This window comes from Gopherus flavomarginatus, chromosome 3, assembly GCF_025201925.1.
Source record: "Gopherus flavomarginatus isolate rGopFla2 chromosome 3, rGopFla2.mat.asm, whole genome shotgun sequence".
Lineage (NCBI taxonomy): Eukaryota > Metazoa > Chordata > Testudines > Testudinidae > Gopherus > Gopherus flavomarginatus.
In genome coordinates this window covers 183,248,610-183,270,350 of record NC_066619.1, presented here as the reverse complement: position 1 = coordinate 183,270,350, position 21,741 = coordinate 183,248,610, and the positions used below count along the sequence as shown (strand labels likewise).

Genomic DNA, 21,741 nt, shown 5'->3' with positions numbered 1-21,741 from the left:
CTGCCCGCCCCGCTACCACCAACCCCCGGGGGCGGGCAACCCCTCTCCGCCTCTGTGCCAACCTGACCCCGTGGACCCTAGATATGCCGCCCATGCAGAGAGGCGGTGACGCTTTGCCCAATCACTGCGCCTGTTCAATGCTGACCCCGCCCCTTCGCCGGCCTGCGTGTCCAATAGTAAGCCGACTTGTGGGGATGTGTCTTTTCGGCGTCTCCATGGTAGCGGGGAAGGAGCTGTCTCCGGGAGAAGGGAGTGTTGGAGCGGGCCGCCGGGCTGGGACCGTGGCCCCTCCGCCCGCTGGGGTCAGTCCCTGGACCGTGCGGCTGGAGTCGCCCCCGGGCCTGGTGCCATGGAGCTTCAACTGGTCCGCGTGGATTATTTGCAGGTAAGGCCGCAGCCGCGCCTCGCGGGGTTCCCGAGTGATGGGGCAGGGCTGGCGGCGGGTCTATAAACAGAGACCGTCTGGGAAAGGCTCCTGCCCTGCGCTCCCAGGAGTCCTGCCTGGTTATCACACTATGTAACATCTGCGGGGGAGTTCCCGTATGTTTCTTTGCTGTATTTCGCTATCGGAGACATCACAGGCTTTACTAGATCTAGCAACACCTCTGCCAGGCAGGGATTGCCCCACTTTACAGATTGGGAAACTGAGGCACGGAGAGGCTCTATGACTTGCCCAAAGTCTCCCAAGAAATCTGTGGCACAGCAGGTAAGTGAGTCCGGCTCTCCTAAATCTTAGGCTAATGCCCTGAGCGCTGGACCATCCTTTCTTCCTTTCTCTCTCTCTCTCCTTCTTCCTGCCTGAGCATCTGGTAGGCTAGTCTTCTGGGTTGCATGTTGGGATATGTTTATTTTATAACAGAAAACTATTTGCATTACAATTAAAAGCAAAATATATTAGTGTTATGAAACTTTCATTCCCCCTTCAAAAAAAAACAACCCTAAATTTAGGGCCTAAAACAACTTAATAATACACCTTTAAAGATATCAAGTATACCTTAAAACTGCTGGATACAAAGACCCAAATCCTGCAAACAGTGTTTCACTTTATGGACATGAAAAGTCTTACTGAGTCAGTGGGACAACATACCTTTATAAAGCTAAGCATCTGCTTAAATCTGTGCAGTGTCAGGGCCTAATACTATAATCATAAATAGTGTTTATTTACATTTATCTATATAGTTACATGATCTGTTGTTGTGGGACTGCAGTGTGGGAGTCAGTAATGTCTGGGATAACAAGCATCAGAAATATTAATCAATATTAATAATTGGATCTATTGTTAAATATTGCAGTCTTTGAAATATTACACCTGTTATGCATGTTGCTTTATTTTGTCTGTCTGCCTCAAGTAACTATCCAGGGAACAGGTGGTGGTCACATCTCTGAAACCAGTACCCCAGCTAGAGGAATTAGCAGATGAGTCAGCAAGTACAAAGCAGTACAAGTCTCAAATGGATAGTCTTTTCAATTCATCTTTTTATATGAGAGTTGTGACACATTATTTTGGCTATCCAAGCAATACTGAATTACTGTTCTTGTTTTGTGGATAGAGGCATTAAATAGCATGAACGCTAATGCATTAAATTTAAAATAGAGGAGTGGGACTTAAATGTTTTGAATTGTAAGAGTTGAGATGTTCAGTAACGAGCTGACGTTTTCAAATAGGTGGGAGTGACATCTCAGAAGACCATGAAGCTTCTTCCAGCATCAAGACATAGGGCAACACAGAAGGTAGCTTTTGTTGACAATGAGATACTTGTTCAGTTAAAAAGTGATATTATTATTCCCTTGGAACAATAGTGGTGCAAATAATCTTTTGATTCTTTCTATCTGGGACAGTATAGGCAAAGCTTCCCAAGTAATTCTGATTCAAGACCTGCTGACAATGCATGGACATTCTTAGGCTTTAGTATTATATATTTCTCCTCCCTTGTTCTTTTTTGCTAAGAACACTTGTTGAAAACAGGAGGGTTTTTTTTTTTCCTTTTTTTTCTTTCTAAACTGATCTTTTCTGGTGAATTCATGGTTGTGATTTCTCCGTGGGAGAAAAGTATGAGAATAGATGAACTTTTAAGAAACAATTATATGCTTTTCGTTTCTGGTAATAAGTAAAGGATGAGCAATATAAAATATAGAAAAACAATTTTATCAAAATAATACTATTTTTTTCAAAGATTCCATTATGTGACAGATATTCTTTAAAACATCAATACGAAAGGGATGACAGTTAAATTATTTCAGAGAAATAATTTGGATTTTAAGCTCCGTATGACTAAAGGACTTTCTGTCTTTATATCTATAAAGTGTTGTGTGCTTGTATGATATAGTATGATCATTAAATATGCAGTAGTTGGTAATGCTTACTTTCCATACTGCAGATGCACATGGCTAATATAAGGAAAGTTCTTCCTTTTTAAGATGGAAGCTTATAGGAATATCTATATCTTTATAGGAATAATTCTGATATAATTATGCATTACATTTTTGCAGATTGTCATTGGAGATCATGATGGTGTTGTTACGTGTTTTGGCATCAAAAAGGGGGAAGCTGTGGTAAGGTCAGATATTTATGTAATTGTTTTATAGTTCTTGGTGTGCAGTTTTTCATTTGTCCCCAATATTGTACCTAATGAATATTAAAAAGCTGTTTGTGTTAATGAAAGGAACAAGATGGCTCCGGAAATTGGCAAAAGGTTACTGAGCCCCATGATTCTAGATCAGTGGTTAGCTTCCAAACTATGTCAGCAATGACTTTTTTTAAATAGTTAACATCTGATATATAAGTGACTTTGTGAACTAATTGCTCTGTAGTAGCTAAAGTTGTGGATAGCAGGACAACTTACAAAAACAACTTTCGCAGCTTGTATCTTGGTAGTGTGTCTGATAAGTTAATTTTACATGTCCATAAAATCTTTTCTTCATTACTAGAAATGATTTTTCTGGAATCAGAATGCAGCATGTATGTGGGGCATTATGCAGAAGCTTGCACTGCAGCTCTCTGTACTGTGCTTCAATAAACAGCACTGGAATCTTAAGTATTTTTATCTATTAGCTTTGAGAGCACTGAGTTGATTTATAAAATGCCTGATTTCTTCACTGATACTGAGGAACAACATATAATAAGTATTATGGTGTAGCTGTGTTAGTCTGTATCCACAAAAACAACGAGGAGTCTGGTGGCACCTTAAAGACTAGCAGATTTATTTGGGCACAAGCTTTTGTGGGTAAAAAACCTCACTTCTTCAGATGCATGGAGTGAAAGTTACAGATGCAGCTTATGCACAAATAAATCTGTTAGTCTTTAAGGGGCTATGGGATTTTTTGTTGTTTTAACATATAATAAAACCTCATCAGGTATACATGTTCTGTAAAATCACTGCAATTATGTCAAAAGTCCCAATGCAAATTTAGCATCTTCTGTATTTAAAAAAAATGCAAATACAGTATTGAAATAATTAAGTATCACTTTCTTTTTGACATTCACAGCCAGTGTTCAAGACACTGCCAGGGCAAAGGATCACAAGGCTGGAGCTGGGAGGAGCTCTTAATACACCACAGGAGAAAATTTTTGTGGCTACAGGATCAGAGGTTAGAGGTTTCACAAAGAGAGGGAAGCAGTTCCTTTCATTTGAAACTAACCTCACTGAAAACATCAAAGCTATGTATGTGCAGTACTTGGTTTTTCAATATTATTTCATGTTAGTAAAACTAGTTTGTTAGTGTTTGGTTCTGTGAAAGAATTTTCTATCACATTAGTCTAAATTGGTTTTCTGGCAGGCAGCTCAGGAAAGTGAGCATCCAGATTAAGCACATCCTAACTAAGTGCAGTCTACTATTGTGTTCTAATACTTATTTTTGTATCACTTATTTTAGTTTTCATGTACTCCTAGCACTCGTTTTTGTCCCTCAAAATGAAATTTAAGGGTTTATTTTTCTATACAACCAAGTAGTTGTATTAAGTTTTTCTCTAAAGACAGTATCTGTGCAGGAATTTCACTCTTAAGTCTCTTCTCTCTATCCTGAGAGAGGTAGAACTCCTGTAAAGGTATCAGTAGCAAGTGGGAGAGGGAGCCTCATTACAACTGCTTGTCATTCATTAACTTAACTGCTGCAATTGAAAGCTTCTAGCCAGTTCCTCTTCATCCCAGCACTGGAGTCAGTGCCTATACAAGGAGCCGCATATTAACTTCTGAAGAACCACATGTGGCTCTGGAGCCACAGGTTGGCCATCCCTGGACTGGTCGATGTAGACCATGCTGGTGTGCATTAAAAGTTACTTAGTGCACTTGAACATAGTGCTGTTCAAACATTCAGCATTGTGTTCAAGTGCACTGGAAAACTTATAGCGTGTACCAGCAATGTCCACACAGACCAGTCAGTGAGCTCCAGAAATCACACCCCTGTGGTTTTGTTGCTGCACCCTATAGACATGCCTTCAGAGGGTGGATGCTCATCATTTGCAAGTTAGTTCCATTTCTGTATACAGTATCCAACTAACCAAAAACTTTTAACTGTTTGGGTTGATGAGATAGCCTTGACATTATAAACCAATATACAACATACTTTTTCTAGCTGAAGGCTAAACTGAAATAATATCAAGAAGTTCAGCCTTCTGTCCAAACGTGTCAAAACTAGCGCTCCATTCCATGTTCATGTAAATATTAACTTAATTGCCGTGTTTGAATCTTATACCAAGCATGAATACAGAGTTCAACAGCAGTGGCTGAAGGTGCTTTGCTGGGTGATATAAATTAATTCTTTGACTCAGCTTTATTTACTACCCACTCTCCCTAACCCATCCTATACCCATTGTGGCTCCCTCCAGGATCTTGATCAATCTCACTACACTTCCATTGGTATGGCCTGTGGAATGGAGTACAATTTTTGTTGCTGTAGTAAGCATTCTCTTTACAGTCTTACGGCTGATTTTTTTTTTAAAATGTTAATCAAACACTCCACTTGGGGTGCTAGGTTGACTTGACTACTACACATGGCAAATGGCAGAGTGACTAGTTCAGCAGGATATGCACAATAAACACTTGCAGGGACAGTATGCCAATAAAAATTAAATCTATGTTTTTAAAAACATTTTCTCCATACTTTAACATGGAGTGGCCTGTCAGGGAGATGAAACAGGACTTAAAGCAGTCAAAAACACTCTTGAAGTATTCATTCGAGTGTGTGTGTGTATATCTGTATCTATACACACTTGAATAATAATTAAACCTCTTTTTCTGTCTGTTATCATACATGTAGATAGGGCTTTTTAAAAGGTATAAAGTAAAGAAAAATATTACAGTCAGAATCCTGTAAAATGAACTAGAATCTAGTTTAGATTAATAATGTGGCTCCCTCCTTCACTGTAAATCATCTTCCTCTCTCTCTCTCCAAAAAGTGTTTAAATGTAATTTAGCCATAAGATCAGAAGGGGGCCAACTTTGTAAACTTCTTGTCAAGAGGGAAGTGGCAGCAGAAGGAGTGAATAGGTTGGGATGTTGGGCTCTGCTTCAACTCCTGTTAAATCAGAAGTCGTCTTTCTGAGAGCCACAAGGTGGCAGTAAGTGAGGAAACAAGTAACTTTAATACTGGTATAATAGACAGTGCTATTATGCAGTGAAACAAATGGAGCTCACCATCGAATTGACACATTTATTAATGTAGACATAATTTTAGAAATGGGCCCCCAAAAAACAGATCTGTATGCTTTTCTTTTTTGTATTTGAGTCTGAATTAATATTAAGTATAACTTTTTAAATAGCTCTTATAAGTAAACTACGAACATAAATATTAAAATGTACTTATCCTTATTCTCAAAGCTCCATTCAGTACAAAATATTTGGAACTTTTTGATTCAGCTTAAGAAAAATCATATTGAACTACATTTAATCATTTCATTGCTACTTACGTGGTAGATGAGGCAAAACATCATTCCAAAAGTGACCTAATTGTTTGGCCAAAAATGTTAATTTTCTGTGGTGATTGAAGATATCCAGAATGTAACATTGCAACCCATCATATGTGATGAGACTCCTGATACTTAGGGTGTCACAGAATGCTGCATTGTGGAATGCTTGTGGTGAGCCAGTAAATTAACAGATATTGAGAGAGGAGGAGTGTAACTTTACATAGGACTTGTTTACACTATGAATTTTAGCTTTTTGTTCAATGTAGTTATAATGGTACAAGCCCCAGTGTACACACAATACATGGTTGTAAACTATCCATGCTAGAAGTTTTCACTATTATAACTATGTCAGTATGGCTTCACTGGTGGCTAAAACCTCTGTAGACAAGGGATTAATGCCTCAGTCACTCTTAAATATAGAATTTAGGCTCCTAAAGTAACTTGGGCAATTAGAAAATTTACCCAAGGCCTTAATGAAAATTTAGTTGTGTGCAGAATGCCACCCTTCTGTTTCACCATTCTACTTACGGTGAGTCATCAGAATCTGTGTTCACTCAATTGTTGTTTTTGCTTTACAGTTAATTTTCAATCTTTGTTTAGTTTTTTGGAGTGTTTCTCCAAAGTCCAAAAGGGTTACTGCTCCAGCATGTTTAAATTTTCACTCCCATTCATTCTTTATTTTTATTTTTTTTTAGTGAGCCCTTTCTCTTGCTCACCTTTCACCAAAATTTAATCTATTTACCAAAAAAACCAAAATCAAAACAATGCCCCCACTCACTCTGCTTATATTGTGCTTCTAAAAATATATTTTAAAAACATCTTAACTACTTCTCTGGAGAAACACATAGAGATCATTTTTTATGTTCTCTCATCCTATTCTAAAAGGCTCAGGGGGAACTCTGCCTGAATATGCTTTAATCAAGAGGGCATTTCTTTTCTTTTCAATAGTTTTGTTTCTCTTTAAATTTATATTACGAAGAGTATTAGTAAGATCTCTTTAGCATTTGTTGTCTGTAGACCCTTATGCAGAGATGAAAATAAACTAGAGGAAAAAAATAAAGGAATGTAAACTATATGATTTTATATATTTTGTAGAAAATAACAAGTTGAATTTATTTAACCAGATTATTGCTTATTTTGCTCAGTAAGGCCCTGAATGAACAAACAGTTATACATATGTGTAACTTGATCCACATGTATATTGGGGCCTAAGAGAATATCACTATAACTTTAAATGCTGACAAAATTAAATACTTTTTCTTTTTCTCAGGCATATATCGGGAGCAGATCTCTTTCTTTGTGCAAGCTATATCTATAACCATTACTGTGACTGCAAGGACCAGCACTACTACCTGTCAGGAGATAAAATCAATGATATCCTCTGTCTTCCAGTAGAGAAACTGTCTTGTATTAGACCAATATTGGCATGCCAGGATAGAATCCTTAGGGTTTTACAGGTTAAAAATCTTTGCTTTGTTGTCACTTCCTTTACTGTACCATAGAACCTCACTAATTCACACTAATGACTAAAAGATCCACTCTGTGCATCTGAAGAAATGGTTTTTTTTACCCACCGAAAGCTTATGCTCAAATAAATCTGTTAGTCTTTAAGGTGCCACTGGACTCCTTGTTGTTACTGTGAATTTTGTGAAATGTTAAGTAAGCAAACAAACACAATTTTAAAATATCAAATCTAACACATCATGAAGTATGCTTTGTGTATTGGCTATAAATAGTCTGTAGCATATTTTATAATGTAGTAGTTACTGCTCTTAAATCTGCTGAGAAGTGAGATGAGTGCTGTTTTTTTTTTAAGAATTAACATTTGTAGGCTAGTGAGGTAAGAATTAGTGAAATTCTGCTTAAAGGTGTGTGTGGGTGTGCACTTGCTTAGACCTCAATCCTGCATTTTACTCACATGTATCGTTAACTTAAGCTATATTTCCTTATAATTTAAGTGAGTAATCCCATTGATTTCAATGGCACTACTCATATGAGTAAAATTTAAACACACGTGTTTGTAGGATGGGAGCTTAAATCTGTCTCTCATAGTATATACATTTTCAATTTGAATAAATCTCTTGATCAGATCGAGTTTTATTAACTCTATAAATCATAAAAATAATTATGTGAAAGATCATTACATGTATATCAGACATGCCAACCATTGGAAAAAAAAACAGAAATTGGGCTTGTTTTTGGCGTAATTGGTTTGTGAGTTGCTAGTTGGCTAGCTTTTGGCTTGTAGCTTGTTGCTTCTTTTTTTCTGTTTGGCTCCAGCAAGCAGGAGGAAAGGGAGGGAGAGAGTCAGGGGTGCACAGTGGGCCCACTACAAACCCAGGCTGCATGCTAGGGAGATCTAGTCACATAGAATGTTGGGATTCTTAGGGACTGGTTTGTTTTGGCCTTGTTTTGAAATGGGATTAGCTTGATTTTTGGCTTATTATGAAAGTCGGGGTGCTTATTTACCCCGTAAAAGTTGGCAGCTGTGTTGGTACATGAGTTTTCAGGTTATGTTGCCACAAAAACTGAGTTTAAAAACACTAGAAATACATTTAAAACATCTTATTTAACATCTTTTAATAAAAAGCCAGTCTTGTATTCCATTTATACACTTCACTGTTCTGTAGTTTTGAAAGATTACCAACACGAACATAGCATGTGGGCAACTAAAGTTTATCCATATGTGTAACAAGAATGCACATACTCATGCAATTTTAAGTGATTTTTTTTTTTAGGGGGGAGGGATAGCTCAGTGGTTTGAGCATTGGCCTGCTAAACCCAGGGTTGTGAGTTCAATCCTTGAGGGGGCCACTTAGGGATCTGGTGCAGAATCAGTATTTGGTCCTGCTAGTGAAGGCAGGGGGCTGGACTTGATGACCTTTCAAGGTTCCTTCCAGTTCTAGGAGATAGGATATCCCCATTTAAAAAAAAATGGATTTTTTGGATCATTTTAAAAACTCTTTTCTTTCTTCTTCATCTGTAGGGGTCTGATTTGCTATACGAAGTGGAAGTTTCTGGACCGCCTACTGTTCTTGCTTTAAACAATGGAAATGGTGGTAACTAGATCTTAAATGTATCAGTATTTCACTGAAATGTATTTTAAATAAAAGTAGCAAAATCTGGATGTCTTATTTACAAATATTGTAAAACCTTGGTTAACATTGTCTAGAAGCTGGTGTTAAAAATGCAGAAAGGGTCACAGCTCTGACCATGCAGTTTTTTCTTATAATAGTTTACATATAACATTTGGTAGCTTTGATAGAATTGTGACTGATAAACTTATGTCAGAAAATTTCTAATTAGCTCATTGTCAGTTACAGAATTGCTCTGGTTAAGAGACAAAGCAAGATTCCTATTAGTCTTCTGTTCAAAGTTTCATATGTCCAAAGCTCCATTTTTCATACAGAGACATAACTAGCACTAGTGTTATTAAATGCAGCCTTTGTCCCCTTCAGGCAGGAGTAAGAGGCTAAAGGCCGGCCTACTCCAGTTTAGCTCAGTTTAGCTGCGTCTTTCGCAGGTATGAGAGATGGCTATACTGACCTAACCCCAGGTGTAAACTAGCACTAGGTTGATAGAAGAATTATTCTGTCAACTAGCTACTGTCTCTTAGGCATAGGGAATTCATCTCCTCATGGGAGAAGCCCTCCTGTCACCATAGGTAGTGCTATGGTGGTGCAGCTGTGGTGCTGCAGTGTTTTAAGCATACACAAGCACTAAAAGGCATGAAGTGGAACCTCAGGGAATATCATAGCCGCCCATCTAGACATGGTGCGAGAGGCCTGCAGCGATTTGGGCATGGGGGTTGTTCAAAAGGGGAAGGACTTGACAGTTTCTCCCACATACCTTTTTCTGTCTCTGGCCCTGATCCTCTTTTGTTCTAAGACTCTTTACACCACTCTGGCAGTGTAAAGGGGCCACAAAGGGAGTGCAAATTACATTTACAGTCCCTTTAAGTTTCTTTTAAACTACCATTGATATGAAAAGTAACATTATTGTAAATGAAAAACAGGGCCTTTGCCTTTTTTTTTTTCGTGGTGTGGGAATTCTTTTCGTGGACGTTGATCTTTCACTGTGCCATGGATTTCTTTAAACTTATCTTCAGTAGCTGTGATTTGGTGAATGAGAAGGTTGAGCAGAGCTGTCATGATCTGGGTGTGTGGAGGAGAGATCTAATTTAGGTTTGGCCTGAACTTAAAAATCACACCCCTGACCAACATAGTTAGTCCAGCCTAACCCCAAGGGTAGATGCAGTTATGTCAACAGAAGAGTGCTTGTGTCAATGCAGCTAACGTTCAGGGATGTGGTGTTCTACACCAGTGAAAAACCCCTTTTGGCGCCGTAGGCTGCGTCTACGCTATGGGGTTATCCCAGCATACCTATGCTGACATAGTCTCTGTAGTGTAGACACAATCTTAAAAGTTTAAAATTGTTTAGCCAGTCCTTTTGCGATCTGTCACCTGAATTTAGCACCATAGGTCAAAAAACTTAACGAATGGTTCTAATCCGGCTCCTAATCCGTTTTCTTTCAGTCAGGCCATTTGAAAGTAGCACTGTGATGGCAGCAGCTGGTTTGGGAGGGAAGAATAAGTTTCCCTTTTAAATCCCACTTAGCAGAAGCTGGATTCTGTAGCCCTTATCCAGGAGGGTGAATGAGTGAGGTAGTTTTGTTTAGTTTTGTCTTTCTGAAGACCTCTCCATAAACAATCTAATGGGGGTGGGGAAGAGGAATGGGAGGAAAGTACTTGTCTTGCTAGTCTTTTCAGAAGCTGGGAAAAATATCCTTACTTTAATGTCTTCAGTATTTGTATCATTGATGTCCTGCTCCTTTTAAATTAACAGCTATTGAGTTGAGTGAGAGATGCACGCATGTAAGAACAGGAATGAACAAATTATTAAAATACCAATAGTTCTCAAGATGTTTGAATGTCCATCTCCTGAAGTACTAGCCTTGTTTCTACCACTGTGTTTTGAAAAAGTCTGGTAACGCTGTTGCAGAACATGAATTTGAATATTTTGTGATTCACACATTACATTCTGAAGGAAAAGGGTAAAGAAAAGACTTAAGTCCTTAAAATATTTGAATAGTTTAAGACATAATAAATAGATCTAAAAAATAGAACCAATATAGTTCCTATATGCTTAGGTGATTCTGGAGAAGAACTTCTGTTTGGAACATCTGATGGAAAAGTTGGTCTCATTCAGGTTTCAAGTGCATCTCCGGTACATAAGTGGGAAATCAGAAATGAGAAGAAGAGGGGAGGTATGTATCTTGGTAATATTTCCAGATCACTGGCATTCCGTTATACAGCAGGCCGTATGAAATAAAGTTATTAGTAAATTTCATTATACTTATGGGCATTTTTTTGTGTTGTGGTAAATTTTTTGAAGATACATCACAGTTTTACCTGTATATTACAGTAACTTGAGTACTCTGTTTCCTTGCTCCTGATCTCTTGCTGAAGAAGTTTAATGTTTTGAACTAACTGAGGAAGTTTTTATCTTGTTTTTTTTTTTTTCTTATTCTTCATGCAGGTTATTTCCGGTTCTTATTTAGTATGCTTTTGTTTACTATTTTACGGTGACCTTTTAAAAAATAAACTCCTTTAAATTATTTTATATATATAATTTGACTGTCTGCTGTAGTGGTGGTTGTACTTATAAATCCAAACATGAAAATCATATTTTTCCCAAACCTGTGGCATTTTGAATTCTTCCCACAGCACAGATTATCACTATCCCTGTGTAATATTGTTTTTTGTCACTTCGTACCAGCTTTCAGTCTGAGGATTGGCCAAGGCTCTTTTTGACGCTCTGCTATTCTCTAATTGGCCAAAAATTATTGCTTGGATTTCCAGGACATTGATTCCCTTTTATGTTTAGTATGCTGGCTCTGCAGCAATCTCAGGTGGTGTTCCTCTGAAAAGGGAAGGACCATGAATAGAATCCAGTTATCTCGCATGCCTGTAGAGCATGCTGCTATGTTCATTCTTTTGTCACTCAAAAATATTTTTAGTAAACTTCTTAGTATGATGTCATTTTTCAAATATGAGTAGTGATTTTGATTTTGGGTGACTGAGAGATGCTTTAAAGGGGCCTGAATCTTAGATTTGGTTTTGGGTTCTTTACAATTGATTTCTATTGAGTCTCTCTATTTCTGTGCTTTGCACTGGAATATAGTTCTGTTTTTTAACCTGCTTAGTCCAGTACATTGATTCTGATAACAAAGTGATGAAGTCACTCATTTTACTCAGAAGCCAGAAATGGCATTAATAAAACCTTACAAACTTACCAAGAATGCTCTGTCAATTTGTTTTTTTAAGACTACTAATATATACTAATGCACTATAATACCTTTTTTATGGGCTACTTTGCAGATCATTCATTGAGAGACAAAAGATGAAATGCGCAGTGAGTTTGTTGTTCATGAGAGGTTTTTTTAATATATTTATAGGTATCTTATGTATTGATAACTTTGACATTCTGGGTGATGGAGTTAAAGAATTACTTGTTGGCCGAGATGATGGAATGTTAGAAATCTATAACTTCGACAGCACAAATGAGCCTGTCCTTCGATATGATCATGTAAGCGCATCACAAGAAATGCACTCTTCACAGGGCATATTTTAAACTTATTTGCTTTAAATTAGAAAATGAACTATAATTGTTTAATTTCTTAATTTTTATTTGTAACTATATTTAGGGCCCTACCAAATTCATAGCCTACCAAAAACACATCACAGACCGTGAAATCTGATCTCCCTGTGAAATCTGGCACCCATCCGGGGGCTCCTACCCTCCGCAGGCCTCCAGTTGCTAGTCCCAGCCGGGGATGGGGAGGGAAGAGATTTTCTCTTCCACTGAAGGGGCCACTCCTGGGGTGGGTTAGACATACCTCTGGGATCTGCCCCAGCTGAAGGAAGCTCTGCGGCTCTAGCTGTCAGCCCCGGGCTGCAGGAAGTTCCATGGCTCCACTTGGGTGGGAGACTGCTGGGAAAACTGAAATATGGTAACCCACTTCTCCATACCTTTCGACCCTCACTTCTGTGCTGCTGCTGATGGTGGTGCTGGCTTTAGAGCTGGCTGCCCAGCTCTCTGACTGTCCAGCTCCAAAGGCTGCATCCCTGCCAACAGCAGGGCAGAAGTAAGGGTAGCAATCCCACAGCCCCCCTACAATAGCTTTATGACTTCTCTCACCCTGACTGCCTTTTGGGTCAGGCCCCTTACCATTACACCACACTGAAATTTCAGATGTCAACATCTGAAAATGTGCCATTGACTAATTTTAAAACCCTGTGGCTGTGAAGTTGACCAAAATGGACTGTGAATTTGGTAGGGCTCTAACTATATTGTTACACAGCTAAATCAGTGGTATGCCATAGATATGTATTTGCACTGTCTTCCTTGCCCTTTGGTCATTAGTCAACATTTCATATAAATTTATTTATTTAAACGGTCTGCACCCGTTCTATCTGCACGATATAGCCATATTCTTATATGCTGTCAAAGAATGTTTAAAAGGTGGTTTGTTCAGTGCTGTACTTCATTTTATTTTTAGGCACACTGCATAATAGCAATTACAAGGGCTTACCAAAACTGTTATGAATTCCAAAATGTGATTTGTATTTAAAAATTTTATGCTTCCATGTAATGGTAGAAACCCCAACACAAAAGGAATATGCTAATATGTGAGAACCAGAAAGTGAAACAGGCCAGTCAATTTGAATGAAATGCTAAAATTAAACAGCACAAATGGTAAAAATACATTTTGAAAGTTCTCTCTCTTTTTTTTTTTTATAATTTAAGATGGTGTTACTAACTCAGGTTAGTAAAACAATCTAAACAAAACAACAGCCAACCAAACAAAAACCACCCCCAGAACTTTAAAATATATTGATTTTTCCCCCCTCTTAAATAAACAAGTGGCTCTTTAAAGTCTATACTTTCTGGTATAGCTGTATTTATTACTAATTGTTTAAAATAGTGGATTTAATTCACAGTCATCTTCTTTCCTTCCAGCACATTCTGGTAATTACTGTTTGAAAATTAGACTGTGCATCAAGGTTTTACTTTATAAACTAGTTCCTAATATATCTTTCAAGGTACATATACAGTAGAACCCAAAATATATGTGCTGAAACACAATAACAGGTAATGAAGTATTCCTTATACTTTTGAGGTGTTGTGCATCTGAATAGATTTTCTGCACTACAATTAAAGAAGGGGAGGTGTTTGTTTTTTTTCTTCTTTAAACAGCGTTCATATAAAATGAATAAAGTAATGTATCTCCTGAGTGCTCGTCTGTTTTTATTTTTTAGGCCTTGTCAGAGAGCATCACATCTATCCAGGGTGGCTGTGTAGGAAAGGATGGGTATGATGAAATCTTAGCATCCACATATTCAGGTAAATTGTCTATTAAATACTTGAAAGAATTTTGGCTATTGGTATTATAATTGTTAAGCAAACTGTGCTGTTAATGGAGCTGGAATTTTATTAATACAGTGTAATTTGTTCTGGTTACAAAAGAATAGTATTCTGGCACAAAATTCTCTGCTTTTAAAATACTTCTAAGTGTGGGAAACATTTTATTGTATATACATCTCTACCTTGATACAACGCTGTCCTCAGGAGCCAAAAAATCTTACCGCTTTATAGGTGAAACTGCGTTATATCGAACTTGCTTTGATCTGCTGGAGTGCGCAGTGCCGCCCCCTCCCCCCCCCCCAGAGCGCTGCTTTACCGCCTTATATCTGAATTCGTATTATATTGGGTTGTGTTATATTGGGGTAGCAGTGTATGTTAAATTGCATTACAACCCTGGGATTTTTCACTTTATATCTCACTATAGTATACTACAGCAATTAGTTATTGTCAGGTACAGGCAGCTGTATAACAGTGATGAGTATGTTAGAGATGTTTAGATTTTATACATGATGGGATTGTTTACAGTTTCATAATGTTGTAATTGTGAATATCTTTTTTTGGTTCTTTGTCTTTTCTGTGTCCCTTTTAGTCATGAATATGCATCTTGCTTGGTGTCTCAACAGCTTTGTTTTGCTTCTTTTGCCTTTTCAGTAGTGCTGAACTTTTGGAGCTGTCAAAGCAGCCACTTTTGAGAAATTAGAAAACAAGATTACCCTTCGTAAGGAGGCTTATGTAGACTTGAAGTCTTCAGTAGACCTTCAGTAGCACTGGTCTATCCGTGAGGGACATCTAGTAAGAAAAGTGTTGTATGTGTTTTGCTCGATAGTTGAAAACAGTAAAAGCTCACTTTTTTAAAATTATTGTTGGGTTTCAAACCTGATTCGCTGAAATCCAAGTTTTAATTGTGTTTAATCTTCATAGTAGGTTTTAGACTGAATCAATGGCAAATGTTTACTTTGTGTGTACAGTGCAGTCCGCAGAAGGCTAACGGGCTGTGGGGCAGATTCTCATCTGGTGTAAATTGTTAGCTTCATTGCCTTAGTAGTTATGAACTATTACAGTTTATACCAGCTGAGGAGCTGCGTGCGATTTCTCACTGTCTGTGATAAGGTTACTGTAAAGATCACAGAAGCTATAAGAGGATTTTCTGAGCAAGGAAAATATCTAGCTGTGGGCTTCCTAAGGTAAACTGCAGTAGGAGTGCAAAGTACATTAGACTCATAGATTTTAAGGTAAGAAGGGACCATTATGATCATCTAGTCTGACCTCCTGCACAGTGCAGGTTTTGGTGGATCACAAAAATAATGTTTAGAGCAGCAAGTGATAGATTTGAATTTGGCACTGTAGCATTTTTTTATTTTATGTATTTTCTGCCTTTTTTATGCATAGTCCTTGACTGAGGCTTTTTGTTGTTTGAAAAATGTCTGAGAGGTTTGAGACGCTCATTAATAACAACCTTTTGCTATGTTGCTCCTAAGGCTTTGTCTACACTAAAGAGAGGTTGATCTAAGCTACGCAATTTGAGTTACGTGAACAGCGTAATGCAAATTGACATAGCTTAGATCTATTTACTGGGGGATCCACACTATGCAATGTTGACTGGAGACGCTCTCCCGTCGACTCCCCTGACTCTTCTCAATCAGGTGGAGTACAGGAGTTGACAGGAGAGTGATCGGCAGTCGATTTAGAGGGTCTTCACTAGACCCACTAAATCGACCGCCAGTGCATCGATCGCTGCAGCGTCGATCCTTCGGTAAGTGTAGACAAGCCCTAAGTAGCTATTGCTGGTATGAGGAGTATCGACAATTCACAGTAGAGAAAGTATTCCCAGGGGAAATTTTGCTCATAAGCAGCAATTGCAATTACAAGGTGTTGCTGCAAAGAAGCGTCTACTCTACTGGATGTGTACATTAGTTTTCATGGTACATTTTGTAACAATACTGTGTCACTATTCCCCCTTTACAGGGGCTGAAATCATTGAAAAGGTCTAGAAACCATTCAAATCCACATAAACATAGTTGGGGTGTCAAGACAAAGCCAAATCAAGTGCCATGGTGAAATGAAGCAAAACACTACTGATTTAAAAGAGATATTGAAACAGATGTATACGTTCCTATGCTGAGCCACGTATTTGGTCCATTTTACAACATTTTACTGCATTTTTATCCTTAAAAACAAACTATCTGTGGTGTCATAGGAACCTCTGTTAGAGGATCAACATTAAGTAATACAACAATTAATTAGCACATTATTAGCACTTTTCATCAGATCTCAAAATTGCTCAACTCTGAAAATCCGTGCCCAACCCCATTGTTCTGAATCGGTATCAAAACTGGGAATAGAGCCCACACCTTGACTGCCTGTCTTCTGGACAACTCTGCCTCTTATGTTCTACAGTGTTAAGGCAGTGTGGCTCAGTTAGGACTTTTCAAATGCTTTCTTGTTTGTACTTTATAAGGAATATTTCATAGTTCTTTGTATGTTTCTTTCAGGATGGGTGACAGGACTGACTACAGAACCTGTCCATAGGGAAGGCGGATCTGGTGAAGGACTAAAGATAAGCCAAGAGATGCAGAACAAGATTTCATCCTTAAGGTAGCTTAAATAAAGGAAAATTGTAAAGAAGGCTAAGTGTAAAATTTGACCTATGTTTAAAACTGTGGTGATCTGAGGGAATAATCCCCTGGAAATGAAAGTAATGCTATCAGCCTTTGATGCATACTTTTGTGTTACCCCTGGGACTACCAAAACGGCTAGAAATTTGTAAAGGTGAAAATATGTATGGTATTTACAGTGTGTTTATTTTTTGCATCTGGCATAACACATAGAGAGAGACAGTGGGTGAGATAATATCTTTTATTGGACTGACTTCTGTTGCTGAGAGAGACAAGGTTTAGCACAGGGGTTCTCAAACTGGGGGTTGGGACACCTCAGGAGGTCATGAGGTTATTACATGGGGAGAGGGTTGTGAGCTGTCAGCTTCTACCCCAAACCGTGCTTTCCCTCCAACATTTATAATGGTGTTAAATATATTTAAAAGTATTTTTAATTGATTGGGGGGTCACACTCAGAGGCTTGCTATGTGAAAGGGGGTCACCAGTACAAAAGTTTGAAAACCACTGCTTTAGAGCTACAGAGAGTTCTTCTTCAGGTCTGGGCTAGGTACTGAGAGTGTCACAGCTAAATACAAGATGGAATAGGTAGTTTAGCACCTATTTTAAGGGACCGTTCAAGGGGAAGTGGCCTGTTCTGGAGTTACAGGACAAAAAGGAGGGTTAGTGGGTTACAGATTGTTATAATAAACCATAAATCCAGTGTTTTCCTTAAAGCCATGATTCTTAGTGTCTAGCACAGTTATGAATTTAAGTGCCCAGGCTCATCTTTTGAAAGTGTTGTGCAAGTTTCCTTTGAGGATGAGGGCTGATAGGTCAGATAGGAATGATCACCTTCTGTTTTGTCTTTTATTGTTTTCTTGTATGTGAGCTCATTCAAGAGAATAGTAATTGGTTCATCCACATACTTGTTATGGGGCATTTAGTGCACTGGCTGAGGTACACCACATGCTGTTATATGCATGTGTAGGACCCAGGGATCTTGAAAGGTGTGTTGATGGGAGGGTGTTGATCATTTTAGCAGTGGAGATAGGGCTGCAGGTTTTGCATCAGTTTTTCTGGCAGGGTCTGGTGCCACTTTGAGTTGGTGTGTTCTGGTCTGTGGGGAGCTTGCATCTGATGATGAGGTTGCGGGGTTGTTTGAAGGCCAGAAGAGGGAGTTCTCTTCCCATAACAACACTGCATAGCACATTGTATAGTCAGTTTCACTCTTCTTTGATTTGCTTTCACATTGTCCTACTCCACTACTTGGCTGCAGTGACAGTTTGTCTTTTTTGCATATTCTGAAAAAATCGTTTGGGCCTGTTTATCTAACTTTGGAACATGTCATAGCAATGTTATACAGTAGAATCTTGTAACTTTACTGACAATGTTGCCATACATATTTTACCAGGACAGTAATGTTCAGCAGTTTATGAGTTCTCAAATGATATCTCACAAGGCATACTTTGTACAACATTTATCATAGTTTTGTAAAAAGGAAGAACATAGGGATATTGTCTGTCACAGCATACCCTTCAATTAATTTAACTATCAGGGTAAGTTAATCACAGCCACCCACCTAAAACAAAAGGGGGTATGAAACTACCCAGAAGTTTTGGACTGACTGGGCAGGGAGCCTTTGAGTCTTTACTTGGATAAGGGGTGTGCCTGTGTGTGTGTGTGTGCATGTGTGTAAGAAGGTAAGAGTAAGAAAGGACAGAGTAAGAAAGCCGAACAGTAGCCTGTCAACGCAGTGCAACCCTGAAGAAACCTAGAGAGAGGTTTGGGTCAAGGGTGCTGGCTGTACAAAGCTTGGGCTTGTAAGCTACAAAACGGCTTCTTTTGATTTTGGTCCCTCCTGCATTCAGAGAAGCAGGATTTTGTACATTCCTTGTAAATAAACAAGAGATCACCAGACTCCACTGTTAAGTTCTACTCCCAAGTGGGACATCCCTAAGGCCCCAAACTTTTTGAGTAGCTGCGTAGATCCAAAAGCAGTAACAATATTTCACGTGTTATCAAAGAAGGATACTGAATATTAATATGTAGTGGTCATTGAGATTTCACATCAGGAGTTTATTGTTGGAGGAAATTTTGTCCTCCTTCCTATATCCTCTTGAAATCTCTCTACTCTTAAAAAGAAAAATATATTGTAACATGTGCATTTCCTTGTTTTGTAATTTAGATGATGTTTGGAAAAAAAATGCTTTGCCATATGATACCCGTGGAAGGGTGGTTGGTGACTATATTCCTTTTTGTCCTATCTGGAAAAAAATAAGGAAGAGTCACTTTACAGAAACAGTGGATTGAGTTTCTAGGGCAGCTCTGTGAAAAAGTTACCTTCAGGATTTTATTTTTACATCTGACAGTTTTTCTTTCTTAGGAATGAGTTGGAACATTTACAGATTAAGGTATTGCAAGAACGTGAAAAATACCAGCAGTCTTCTCGGTCCAGTACTGCTTTTTCAGCAGTACCTGCATTTAGTGTGAATGACAAGTTTACATTAAATAAGGATGATGCCAGCTACAGTCTTATCTTAGAGGTGCAGACAGCAATAGATAATGTCTTGGTACAGGTGAGTGATGTTTTAAGACCTAGAATCTAACAAAAATGTATGACTTTAAAACTAAACAATGAAGAAAATTGTAACATTTGTTTTTTGATCCAGAACACTGTTAGCTGGTTGTTGCTTATTGAATTAATATATTTTTTTTAATTTGACAAGTTCAACTTTAAAGGACTTCTTTAATGCTAAAAGCCTCTTTCAGTTTGTTTTAATACTGGTTCAGAACCACATTGAAATACAGGCTTTATAAATATCTAAATTATTATAAGACAGAACTGCAGTTTGTATCTTATTGAAAAAAGTATTGTTTTGTAAACTTTCCATGTGCTCTTAAAGAATAGCTGGAATTTAAACACTTTTTTAATGTAATGGAAGATTATATTTTTATACTAAAATAAAACTCAGACATATGGCATACATTTATCAGCAGGCTGATGTGGAACTTCTGGGTTTACTCTTGAGGTTCACTTGTTTTAATAAGTGTAGCAAATATAATAAAAAATATTGTTCAGAATCTTGAATGTGGTGTTCGTACTGAATTGTGATACGTTGGTGTTCTGTAGGTCACTTTGGTGTCCTAGGTACTGACCAAGTTGCATTAGAACATTGTAGGTCACAATCCTACGATATGATCTGCTTGGGTTGGCCTCCTGGGATTTGGCAGGGTTGTAAGGGTCCATCAATCTGGATTAGATCACAGGATGCAATCCTAGTTTGTAAAAGCATGAAATTGAAGTATGATTGTGGTGAGGCTAGACTTCCTTCCAAAAGGAGGCCCAGTTTGTCAAAGGAAAACGAAAACAAGGTTTGTTTGTGTTCTGGTCCTCTCTCTTTTTCTCAGGCACTTGGCAAAAGCAGAATCTTCTGTTGCTCTTGGAATACTCTATGAGTGAAATGCTGGCCTTGTTGAAGTCAGTAGCAAAACTCCTATTAATGTCAGTAGGACTGTGATTTCACCTTGTAACTGGTTCTGCTTTTGCTGAGTCTTCAGTGGAAATGATTCCTCTAAATTTAAAAATCTAATTTGTTTTAGAACATTCTTATCAAAATACACCTTTCCTTTTTAAAAAAATCATTACTTGAGGTGAGGTTCCCTTGTAATATTTACTGTTCCTGCAAGTGCGGAGGATGGTAGGATGTAATTATGTAGAAGAAAATCTGATTTGTACATAGCTGTTTTTCTAAATATTTTTCCCATCTACAACCATCTTAAATTAGCAGAGAGTCCTGTGGCACCTTATAGACTAACAGATGTATTGGAGCATGAGCTTTCGTGGGTGAATACATGCATCCGACGAAGTGGCTATTCACCCACGAAAGCTCATGCTCCAATACATCTGTTAGTCTATAAGGTGCCACAGGACTCTTTGCTGCTTTTACAGATCCAGACTAACATGGCTACCCCTCTGATACTTGACATCTTAAATTAGTTATTCCTTCTATCACATCAGCTGGAGTGAATGTTATCTTTAACAGTTGAAGGAGTAGATACCAAGATAACTAGCTTTGAGGCATATACAGGGAGAAAAATTTATAAAGTGTTTGCTAAGGGGAAGTTGAATATAGGTAAGCTGGCCAGGTTTTTTAAAAAAAACATACACAAATGATATGACATTTTTTCATTGGTGTCTGGTGGAAACATCTTCTTTGATGATAGGTTGACTCATCAAATGGAGCCTAATTTGCTGAATGTTGTCTGCACTTTAATGGCACCTCTGAATCAGGGCTGGTCTACACTATACACTTACACTGACAGCTATGTCTGTTAGCACTGTAGAAAATCCACACCACAGAAAGACGTAGCTATGTCACCCTAACTTCCGGTATAGACAGCGCTAGGTCAACAGAAGAATTCTTCCATCAACCTAGCTACTGCTTTCAGGGAGGAGGATTACCTACACCAGTGAGAGAGTTCTCCTACTGGCTTAGGTAGTGTCTACACTGAAGCACTACACTGGCACAGCTGCAGCTGTGCTGCTGTAGTGTTTTTAGTGTAGAGATAGTCTCAGTTGCATCATGACTAAATGCTAAACTTAATTGATTTATACTTGAATTTAATGCAGAGGTTAGCGTTTGTCTACATTATAGGGACTACACTAGCATAGCTATGTTGGCATAACCCCACAGTGTAGATGCGATCTACACTGAAAGGCTACATCTACACTTAAAATGCTACAGTGACATAGCTGCTGCGGAGCAGCAGTGTCCCTGTATTACTTCAGCATAGACACTCACTACAGTTGGAGGA

At 38.3% G+C, this 21,741-nt stretch overlaps 1 protein-coding gene across 3 annotated transcripts in view; it reads left to right on the top strand.

Moving 5' to 3' along the window:
* Positions 1-228: 228 nt before the first annotated feature.
* Positions 229-21,741, top strand: part of BBS7 (Bardet-Biedl syndrome 7) — a 46,800-nt gene continuing 25,287 nt past the window's right edge. For 2 of the 3 annotated variants that reach the window (XM_050946410.1, XM_050946412.1), the window contains exons 1-11: positions 229-385; positions 1,666-1,731; positions 2,491-2,553; positions 3,487-3,662; positions 7,176-7,362; positions 8,892-8,964; positions 11,055-11,171; positions 12,363-12,493; positions 14,227-14,311; positions 16,825-16,927; positions 19,310-19,502. In XM_050946410.1, coding sequence (XP_050802367.1) covers positions 350-385; positions 1,666-1,731; positions 2,491-2,553; positions 3,487-3,662; positions 7,176-7,362; positions 8,892-8,964; positions 11,055-11,171; positions 12,363-12,493; positions 14,227-14,311; positions 16,825-16,927; positions 19,310-19,502 — 1,230 coding nt within the window. In that variant the 5' untranslated portion in view covers positions 229-349. Of the gene's footprint in view, positions 386-1,663; positions 1,732-2,490; positions 2,554-3,486; positions 3,663-7,175; positions 7,363-8,891; positions 8,965-11,054; positions 11,172-12,362; positions 12,494-14,226; positions 14,312-16,824; positions 16,928-19,309; positions 19,503-21,741 lie in introns of those variants that run through there. The other variant, XM_050946411.1, reaches the window with a different exon arrangement.